Below are 11,392 nucleotides of genomic sequence, written 5' to 3'. Positions count from 1 at the left end.
TCACATTACAACAATTTTATTCAACTACAGTGCAATATCAAGTCTTTTGTTGGCAGTGTAGCCAAATACAAGTAAAAAAAAAAAAAAAAAAATCACATGCATGCACTGCCACTATATTTATATTGTATTTAAGCAAGTGTGCCCTGATCCAGAAAGGTTGGGAACCACTGAGCTTCTAGTTAAATAGTAAGTTTATTGCCAGAGCAGCTTTCTTTTTCATAAACCTCTGCTGGGATTATTTTCAAAACAATGGTTGCATATGCATATGAATCTGTGAGTTTGCTGCCCTCTAGAGGAATACAATTAAATAAATAAAACTATTAATAGAAGGTTAACCATTATGCTGCAGGTTCAACAATCAACAATCAATTCTGTCAGAATTGTGTGATATAAACGGCGTTGTTTATGTCACATTGTAAAACACAATCAGCGCCGGGATTTCTTTCAAAATAACAGCTCGGGGTGCCGCGCAGATATGGCCGCTTTTACTCTATAAGCCCCCCCAAATCAGAATATTAATATAATATCAATGAAAATGCGCTAGCAATCCGTCGGTTGGATTAGTTGTGACGTTTCCACACGTCCTATGGTCTAAATGGGTTAAATGACGTAAACTCACAACATGTGCCTGGGGTTTTTAGTTAGACGTTAATGTTAACACACTACATTGAAGGCTGGTTTGTAACAGCAACATGAGTGCTACTATAGCCAAACTTGATCTTTTGTTCAAATGAAAATCACTCCATCAGTCAGTCCCCACTCGGCTGAGCTTGTGGCCAACTCATGTTGGCCTGCGAAAGCATCTCTCCAACATTGGGGATATCAGTCATTTCATTCACCTGTTTAGTTGTGGTGTCCAAATCCCCTTCTACTGCACTGAGATTAGCCAACGTCTGTCTAATCTCTGCAACGTCCCGCTCTGTCTTAGTCACATCCTCTGCTAGTCTGCCTATCCGAAGGGTGAGGTCAGACACCTGAGGCATGAACCCCCCGAAATCACGCTTAATGGAGGCAACCTTCGGCTTAAGGTCACTGGCGAACGTCACGGTCTTGAGCAAACGTGCACGGCCGCTCTCCAGCTCCCTCAGGCGCCCAGAGAGCTCATTCGCGGCCGAGGCCAGCTCGGGCATGCGCCTGCGGAGCTGCTCTATGGCTTGGGAGTTGCGCTCGGAGGAGGTGCGAAGGCTGGCGACGCGGTCGATGCTGCCCGCCAGCACGTCTGCGATGCGCTTCACCATGCTGCGCTCCGCCTGGGCCGTCTTGTTCTCAAGCTCTGCCACGCCCGTCAGCATGGACTCCACCTCCGACTGGAGACCAGCCATTCGCCGCACGTCTGTCCTCACCGACGCCACCTAGTGGACATGTACGTACGGCCAGAGAGTTAACAATTTATGTATATATAACACTGTCTGTCTCTTATGTAACAGAATGATTCAATTTAATTAAATAGGATTAAACCTTAGGTTAGGCCAATTTACTTACTGACTTATTCCTAACTACTTGTCACTTGTCTTAGGCCTTTTACTAAAAGGATCAGCATGGCGATTTGACCAGAGGTGGCCAGTGTCATGAGGAGCTAACTTAGGCCAAATAAAAAACAGAAATCCTCAAAAAAGGACTTAGGCCATTGGTTTAATAAGGTGACCATGTGGTGGTGCCTCATCCGTCAGACCTTGTTGTTGACGTCCTGGGTGATGCTGGAGGTGCGTTGCTGGATCTGGTCCACGGCGTCTCTCAGCGTCGTCATGCTGCTGAGGAGCTGAGCTCGTTTCTCGGCCAGTCCAGACGCCCACTCCTTCAGTTGACCCACGTCCCGCTCCAAAGCCTCCGCCTCGGGCCTCAGGACACCCCTCTGACCCTCCAGACCGTCCAAGATGCCCTGGACCTCCTCACACTGAAACGGGACAATGGAGATAGTATCTGTCAGTGGTGGAAGTAGTATTTAGATTTTCATTACATTTTTGAGGGGCGCTAACCCCTCCTATGCACAGCTTTGTCCGTTTGAGCACGGAATGAGTTTGTAGCACGGAATGTGATGATTTGATTGTCTGAGCACGGAATGTGATGTATGATGTATGACAAGAGCGCCCCTCACCTCACATTTATTTTAGGTAAAAAGAAGCAATACCACAATTTATTAATACTGAAGTAAAAGGCCTGTATTTAAAATGTTACTCGAGCACAAAGTATTGGCATCAAAATATAGTACTCAAAGTAAAAGCACTTAAATTATTTTGAAAGTACCAGCTCTACAAGCTTAACATGTGATCGGCTATTTAAGATGTAGTGGATTATTAAGTATCAAAGATTGGAAACACTGACAAGTAAAAGTACCTCAAAATTGTACCAAGATAGGCTACAGTACTTGAGTAAATGTAGCCTACTTAGTTACAACTGGATACAGCATACAGCAGATAAGATTACAGATATATACAACAAAAGTATATATATATATATATACAATAGTTAGATAGGACAGGAGATGTGTGGAGAATTATGTACAAAATATTACGTTCAGGATTTTACCTAAAACAAGGCAATCAAAGGAGCCGTACATCAAGACAACATTTAAAGCCTAAAGCCACAGACTATTTTATAATTTAATATAGAATTGTTATAAAGAGACATTAGATTAGTGTAACAGGCTATGAAGTGAAAAACATGACCATGAAATCAAGGGCATGAGGATATTTATTAGACAAAAGTTGCAAATGCAAAAGTTTTGTGAAACAACTGTGCTGTCCTTCAACATGTATAGTGCTATGATTTAATTAACAAAGGGTATCATCATGCAATAGAAAATGCTATTCTAGTAAAACATTTTTTTGTATGGGAAAACTAATAATGAGCCAACAAGAATATGCTGTTGACACATTTTGCGCAGTATGATATATATATATATATATATATATATATATATATGATATTATATAATACTTTGTCAGTTCGCACTGAAATTCGTTTTGCGACCCAGCGGCCTTGTATGCAACACATACAAATTTGAAAAAAAATAGAAATAAAATACAGTTACATACATAGAAAACATAAGGGCAGAGAGCAATGTCCACAGCTCAGTCTAGTTCTGGCCACTGTATGTTTTACAGTTATACTGAGGCTAGAGCATTATAGACATTTTTCATTATAGGCAAAATACATGTTAAAACATATTCAATACATGGCTTAAGTGGCTAAGCAGTGCAAATTACTATGATGCATATGGGGTGTATTGTGGTGACACTTAAAAAAAAAACCCACTGCACTCAAACATTATATACTTAGTTGACGGGGGCCCGCAGGAGTCTAGTCTATTCCTTCCTTTTCCCCCTCTACACCAAATGTCTTTTTAGAAAATAGCAGAATGTACTCGTTTCAAAATACCTGCATTCGAAATGTAGAGTTCCGACTGCATACTTTCCGTCAATACTGAAAAACGGGCGGACGTCACTGGTAAGCTGCTGGCCTACCGGCACCATCTTGGATGTGTACCCTACATTACTAGGTCCACTCGAACGAGTATCTAGTTGGTGTAGCTCACAGTGCGAGTGCTCTTTCAGCAGTATATTTCACCAAAATGGGATTTATTTAGCCTACTTGTATGAAATACTGTTAAGAATAAAGGGGTTAAAGGAGTAGCCCTCCTAGTCCTGACTTCCTTTGCATAAGAGACCAGATTTTGGCACAGCACTCATTTAATCCATCTGTAGGAGCCATTATGAATGTTGGTGTGTTTTGGTTAGGTTGGCATTATTATTTTTGAGTGGTGCAACCACTCCCTTAGAGCTGTGCGTGTGGCTGGCTGGGTGGGTGCCTGGGTCCGAGCACGAAAATAACATGGTTGTTTTTCACCACCTGTGCGCAACCTGACACACACAAACACACACGTATTAACCGATTATGATTTTGGGTGTGCCAGTACAGTACAGTGACAGTAGAGGGATTCCCACACTTCTCTACCGTTTCGGACGTGGGCCGGCACCCTGTGGGTCTGGAATTTCCGGGGATCCCTGGGGACCCCCACACGAGTTGCACCACTCACTTCACACAGGTGTGATTTTTTTAACACTTTGGTGGCGGGCTTTAGATTGACAGCACTGAGTGCGTATTTAGAGGGTCACTCAGGTGCAGTAATCAGATGGAACAATGAAACAGGTTTGACACAGGCAATGGGGAGCACACCGTTCCTACCAGCAGCAGAGACAGACACAGAGAGAATAGCTACACAATATCACTGGTAGGTTTGTTCATTTCAACTGGATCAAACTATTCAATGAATACCCTCAAACTGGAATCTTTTCTTGGACATCAATCTGTTTCTGTGTACTGCATAGGATGCCTGTGAAGTAAAATGCCAAGACAATAGGACACTGGAAGGTGAAAATTGGCCTTTACACTATCCATCATATAGATGAAAGCGTTCTTTTTTTTCCAATCAAGATGGCACTGCAGCACAGCCGATTGGTACATGCCGTGATCTCTCGAGAACAGTAGCGTGTCTTCGATCGACACACTACCAGCTCTCAGACCCCCCTTGACAAGAAGATTAGGCAGCCATAGCACCTGAGGGGGAACAACCATATATCGTACCACTACACTGTATATTATCTTAACATTCTTATACTATATCACTATACATTATCTAACATCATTGTCATAACATTATATTACACTACTACATTTATTACTATTGCTACTACTTGTAGCAATAGTGATCTCGAGAACAGTAGCGTGGACCGAAGACACGCTACAAGGAGACAGTGTTGCACAGTGAAACCCGGATGGAAGAGAAGGTCTAGAATAACGGTTACACTGAATTACCAATGAGCTGCCTTCAGTTCTACGACATCATCTTTAGAAGGATCCTGAGAATGCTGAGCATGCAGCAGATTGGACAGCACGACTACAACCTTTATTAGAAGTTATCTACAAAGTATCACAAATCCCATGGTCCCTCAAACCCCAGAGTTAAACAACCGCTTCCCCCATGGGCCCTCAATGATTCCTGCCTGGTGGCAATTCAAAGAAACCTTCTGGCCTACCTATGATGAGGAGGCAGGTCCAACTTAAGCTAACGAACCAAGACATACTGCTGCTCTCCCAAAGGAGGCAACCGGAATCCAAGCTAACGAACCAAGACATACTGCTACTCTCCCTAGGAGTAGACCGGAATCCAAGCTAACGAACCAAGACATACTGCTGCTCTCCCAAAGGAGGCGACCCGGAATCCAAGCTAACGAACCAAGACATACTGCTGCTCTCCCAAAGGAGGCGACCGGAATCCAAGCTAACGAACCAAGACATACTGCTGCTCTCCCAAAGGAGGCGACCGGAATCCAAGCTAACGAACCAAGACATACTGCTGCTCTCCCAAAGGAGGCGACCGGAATCCAAGCTAACGAACCAAGACATACTGCTACTCTCCCAAAGGAGGCGACCGGAATCCAAGCTAACGAACCAAGACATACTGCTGCTCTCCCAAAGGAGGCGACCGGAATCCCCAGGTCTGTCACTAAGGCCCAAGGAATCGCCAAGACCATGAGTAGCGCAGATACAGTTGCTCCTGCTGTGCTACCTGTTGCTGTGGTTGTCTACCTTGCCACTTGTGCCAGATCTCAGACCACCCATGACAAGAAGATTAGGCAGCCATAGCATCTGGCGGGGAACCAACCATGGATTGCTACCATATAATATCATACCACTACACTGTATATTAACTACTACATTTATTACTATTACTTGTATTTGCCTGTATCTCCCTCTCCGTCTCTTCTCCCCTCTTTGTTTCCCCCTTTGTTCTCTGCTCTTGAGACAACTTCTTGTGATTTGACACTTTAATAAAATGGAATAGAAAACAAGTGGGAAGACTGTCTGGGCTAAAGAAACATCAGGGTGGTGGTCTACCGTTAGCCACTCAGAGGGCCATGCCATCTCTCAGACCCCCCCCCCCCCCCCCCTGTGGGACTTGAGTGGGGGGTGACTCAAGTGGGGGGGGGGGGGGGCTCCATTGTTAAACAAAAAGAAAGAACATGGATGTTCCGGTGCCGTCTTCTAGTGCTGAAGGTCTTTCCAGACAGTGAAGACTGGCCAATAACAAGGCCTGGCAGTAGACTAGCTTTCCCCAGGAGCAAAACAGAAGAAAATGGATGAGGCTGGATGAGGCTCAGGAATCTCTTCTCTCCAAATGAAGAGCAACTTTATATATTATGTTAATCTGATTTGAATTGTTTGTCCCCCATATTTAATATAATATTTTTTACTTTAAAAGCAAAAGCAAATCTACAAGCTCTTGTGCATTATTCACCCCAGAATAGGTGAGGTAGGGTGTAAAATCACATCATACTAATAATAGTATCTATGCCAACTATAGACCTGTACAGCGCACATATGTAAATACATTCTTGCACACTAAAAGTGAGACACAGAAGTCACAAAACATAAATACTGAGATGGTCTTGAAAAAACCTAACAGAGGGAGAGCGTTGCTTCTTCCCCTGTTTGTTTGACCACAAGTAGCCTCAGAGACCACAGGTGTTTAGTTTTCAAAAGAAGAAAACAAAAAGCCTGAGAGCGAGTAGACCCCCTGGAAATGTGGCATAGTGCCTCTCTCTCACACGCTCTTCCTTCAAGGTTGGTGAACCAGTAGGGAGCCGCCATCCTTTTCCAGCGGTAGAGTGACCTGCCCCTCTATGCCCAGAAGAGCATAGGTCTCTTTCAGGCAGGCTTTTTTCTACTACGAAGGGTATCCAGAAGCCTCCTTATGCCGGAAATGTTCCAGAACTCGTGAAGTTCTGTGATTTCTTTAATTTGTTTTGTTTCCATTATAATAGCCGATCCACAAGCTAACAATGCGCTGCAATGTGGCAACAAGTTGCGAGTTTGTAGATCGTCTATCTTTGAACCAAGTACTGGGTTCCTAGACCTCCACCTAGTTAGTACCGACTACCTCCTAAAAACAGGGCCCAAATTAGGTTTCCGAGAACCTTATCTGAAACCAAGCTGTAGCCGTGTAGTGTATGGAAACAAAACAGAACCTGTGGAATATTATTAACAAAACACGGCATGGTTTGCTTAGTTCTTGTAGTCGAAAAGAGCCAAATTAAATAACATCACTCAGTGAGATCATCATCGCCGACAGGTTGAGAGAGCCCATCTTGATCAGTGTCATTCCACTCCTCGTCCTCCTCCACCTCCATCCATCCGTCCGCCTCCTCCGCCGCCTCCTCATCAGTGACCTCCTCGTCGGCCGCCCGGCCGCTCCTCAACACCATGGTGAGCTCCCTCACCGCCTCCTTCACCACCGACAGCTCGTTCTTCATCTTCAGGATGCTGTTGTGCGCGTGCACGGCGTCCAGCTCCCGTCGGATCGTCGCAATCTCATTCAGAGACTTCAGCATGCTGTCCTCCGTGCCGTACACCTGCATGGTCAACTCATCCAGGCGTCTCTCCGCCGCGCTCAGGTCACCCGTCAGCTTCAGGATGGAGCGCACGGCCTCCTCCACCTGCGGCAGGTGAGCCTGGCACTGCGCCGCCTTGGGGACGTACTCCTGGAGCTGGGAGATCAGCTCCGCCTCGCTCCTGGCCAGCTCGCTCATCTGACCGTCCAGCTTGTGGATCTGCTTGGTGTTCCAGTCCAGCTGGTCCTGGGCGCGCTTGAAGTCCCCCTCCTCGGCATGCTCCAGAGCACGGGCGTTCCTCTTCGTGCTGTCCTCCAGCTCCTCCAGCCGCTCGCCGAGCACCCGCGACCTCTGCTCGGCCTCGTTGACCCTCTCGGTGGCGGTGGCGTGCGCCTCCCGCGCCTCCTTCTTGAGTGCGAGCAGGTCGGAGTAGACGGCGGACAGGCGCGCCTGCCACGTCTCCGTCACGTTGAGGAAGCGGCCGTTGACCGCCTCAAGCTCCCGCGAGGCTGAGTTCTCGTCGTCCTGAATGGCCTTGATGGCGACGTGGAGGACGGAGACGTCCTGTCGGAGTCTCGCTGCCAGGGCGGTGGTGGAGAGCGCCTCCTGCAGGTCGTCCTCGGAGGCAGCGAGCTGCAGCCGCAACACAAAACAGGATGCCGTTTCTGTGGGCGCTCTAGAGTCCTCAGTATTTACAGTAAATATTGTAACAATAAAAGGGCCGCATGTACACCAGGAAATATGGAAGCATGCTTAGCGTGTTTTTAGAGCAGATGTCAAAGACCTCCATTTGAAACATTGTCGTGCCACTGTGCCATGGACCCCCAAAAGATTATTATTTTTTGTTAAATGACATTTAGTACAAAATTCTACAACGGTGTACTGATTGTCAACTTTTTACAGCATGGCTCTCTGAGGCACATGGTCCATAAGAGGGTCCCCTTTGTCTGTGTGATTGTGTTTCTTTTTGTCCAGGGATAACTTCTCAACCCACTGGACCGATCAGTGCCAAATATCTTGTCCATGCTGCCAGCAGGTCATAGAAGTACCACCACCACCACCACACATTCAAATAGTGTTTTTTTTAAACCATTTGCTTTGGTTTTATAATGGAGGTGGTGGACAGATCAGCCTAAAACCTTGCAAAAAAACCCCTCTTATCATTGGATTTGATATGAAGTGGTTTCAAACAAACCTTTTTGGACACCTTGAGGACATCCTCTTCCATAGCGAACAGACGTGCAGTCTGTCCATGCAGAACGGTGTACTTGTCCTCCATCTGAGAGAAGCGTTCATTCTGCCGTAGAACCACCCTGGATGGAAGATACACAACCACAGTCAACTGATCCATCCGAATATGATCTAATGATGCGTCTTTTTAAAATATTGCTGCAAGGTTAATATTAATGGGACCATAACCATACAAAGGATATTTGAAAGTTAACCAAGTAAGGAACAACTGTGTGCTTGAATCTGTACAAATGTATGTCAGCCAGAGTTGCCCCTGTGCAAAGGTTTCTGTCTTTCTTTTCTTTTCTTTTTTTACACAGTGACATATACATATCATATTTCTCATGTGGATCTTATTCTTAACCGTGACAGCAGTAGCCTACTTAACAGAATGCAGAGAATCTAGATGGAAAGAAGATTCAGTAGTATGATTTTATAGTACTATAAAACATCTGGAAGGTAATATCGTCTCGTTCTGTAAACGGCCTTAGAGGGTAGGGGTCTTCAACAGGGGGTCTGGGACTAGCCTGGTTAATAAACCAGACCGAATCAGCCGTTGGCAAAAAAAAAAAAAATGCCTACCGGCGGATTTCGGTCTGGAGAGGCTCAATTGTACGCCCATTTTCTACACACGAAAACGTGTGTGCCCAATAGGGACACGGTATGCAATATGGGCGGGCTTTGGTACAGTGACGTTCAATGCTTGAGACCTTTGACTGACAGTAGCTCTGACCAATTGCGTCAAAGAGAAAATGTTTCCCTGGAAATGAAATCCAAGCTGAGCCTCCCCAGACTAATATCCCGCGGATCCGTGCGATATTAGTCTGGTTTATTAACCAGGCTAGTCTGGGACGCCTAGGAGGGGGTCCTCAGAGTTGCTACAGGGGGGGGGGGGCACAAAATATTTGTGTGATACAAGCTCCTATGTCCAGCTTTGAGTGTTTGTGTAAAAACACAACAAACATTGAGGACAAAAGTGAGGACGAAAATTGTGATTGGCCGGGGTGATGTGTGGATAAGAATGAGATGATCTATGATAAGAGCGCCCCTTACTTCACACAGGTGTGATTTTCATTTCATTTCAACACCCCTAGCACATTAGCCAAAAATGGCAGATCTACAAGCCTCATGCTGCTAGGCGTTGTGTGTGCTTGTAGATTGGCTATTTTGGGCAAGGCACCATTAGTGAGATCTGAGATGTACAATTAACTGAATAGCTACACCTGAAGCATACACCTCAGTGTATGTGTGTGTGTGTGTGTGTGTGTGTGTGTGTTTTGACTGGAGCACTATAAAGATTGAAGCAGACAAGAGATAAAGGGGTACTGCTCTCCTGATTGATTTTTTTATTCAGTTTGTAGAATGGGTACATTTCAAATGAAAGCACACGTGCACAAACTGCTACGAGGATAAAACCATAAAAAAAGACTTGTTTACACCAGGGTCCATCCATGATTCATTGGTGACATTTGCAACCAACCTAAAAGTATTTTAGATGGGGAGACACAGAGCCTTGGATATAGACAGAGTTACGCAAACTGCGTTCACTTCATGGGGCCAGTCCAATGGCGGCTCTCCTACATAGACTACGCATTGAGCGTGGGGACAACCAACTGGGCCAAATTCTGGACCGGAAGTAGGCAGAAATGCATTGGACTCAGGCAACAGCCCAGCTTTAATGATCTTAAATCCCTTTATTTTAAATTGTTTTGTAGTAATAGTACAACATAAACATTAAAGAGACTTTAGTTGTTACTGTACAATACTTTTAAAACAGTTGTCATGTTGCACACATGCTTAAAATAGCTCTTGTTTGCGCCGCCCTCGCTGAAAACAATGTATTTTCAACTCCATCTTGGCTCAGTTCAGGCTGCATCAACAGCGCTCGGTTTCTGCACACTCTATATCGTAACTCTTCTATGGCTCTGGGGAGACAGTGAGAGACGCCTCACGTCTGGCACTGCCGCACTGACTGAACAAACACTCATCAGATTGATGACAGAAGAACTTTAACTTAAAACATTAATGTCTTGAGTTGACTAGTATAAATAATAACCTTAAATAATGGATGTTTTTTAATGAACTTACCAACTCAGGAACGCACACGCCGCCACGGAGAGGACACATACTATGGTTCTGACGTCCAGGCATGATGAAGAAGAGGAGGCTGAAGAAGTCTTCACCTTCTGCGTCTCATCTTTGCAGTTTGCGTTCGACGACGCGTCTTCGGACGACAGTTCGTCGTTTTGTTTCGGCGTCTTCTTCCTCTGCTTCACCTCATTAGCAGGCATTTTATTGATTTGTTTCGGCACAGCGGCCAAAATAGTCGTGACTCGTGTTCACGCAAACAAACTTTCTATCTCTCCCGTCTCCCCTCAAAGAAAGCAGTGGGGGGGGGGGGGACTTTTACTCGTCGCTCCCTAAAATAAGACGCGCAGTTCACAACTACACGTCTCACATAGTGTAGCTAGTATTAATAATAATGAACACTAGGCCTCCTGGTGCTGCTGATAAAGTGAAGTCCATAAAACTGCTGGAATTCCCTGATCATTGGTCCCTCCTCCTTGGAACGTGTGGAGGAAAATCGTCAGCCACGTAGACGCTCTCTGCCAACTGCAGACGGACGCCCGGTTATTTGGGGGCGAGTAAAGGAAGTTAAAAATGGAAAAGGATGACAGTGGTTTAAAAGAAAACTATAGCCATAATATAGGCCAAACAAAAATGGGAAGTGGGTTTATAGCGCCAGTGCGCCACCATGCGGGCGATTAGAA

General features: G+C 45.4%; 1 protein-coding gene across 2 annotated transcripts; it reads right to left on the bottom strand.

The window, feature by feature from the left end:
• ikbip (IKBKB interacting protein) lies at positions 1–11,067 on the bottom strand. Of its 2 annotated transcripts, XM_083758111.1 has the most exons (4): positions 10,710–11,065; positions 8,587–8,704; positions 1,673–1,894; positions 1–1,352 (listed from the first exon to the last, which is right to left on the bottom strand). In XM_083758111.1, exons 1-4 carry the CDS (start codon positions 10,910–10,912, stop codon positions 750–752), a joined length of 1,146 nt encoding a protein of 381 aa, XP_083614237.1. In that variant the 5' UTR covers positions 10,913–11,065; the 3' UTR covers positions 1–749. The 2 variants fall into 2 exon arrangements, with proteins under 2 accessions (XP_083614237.1, XP_083614236.1); XM_083758110.1 differs by lacking the exons at positions 1–1,352; positions 1,673–1,894 and adding an exon at positions 5,960–8,024 and having other exon boundaries at positions 10,710–11,067.
• Between the last annotated feature and the right edge of the window lie 325 nt (positions 11,068–11,392).

Source organism: Protomyctophum parallelum (genome assembly GCF_964188405.1).
Source record: "Protomyctophum parallelum genome assembly, chromosome: 22".
Lineage (NCBI taxonomy): Eukaryota > Metazoa > Chordata > Actinopteri > Myctophiformes > Myctophidae > Protomyctophum > Protomyctophum parallelum.
This window is presented reverse-complemented; position numbering and strand designations above follow the sequence as displayed.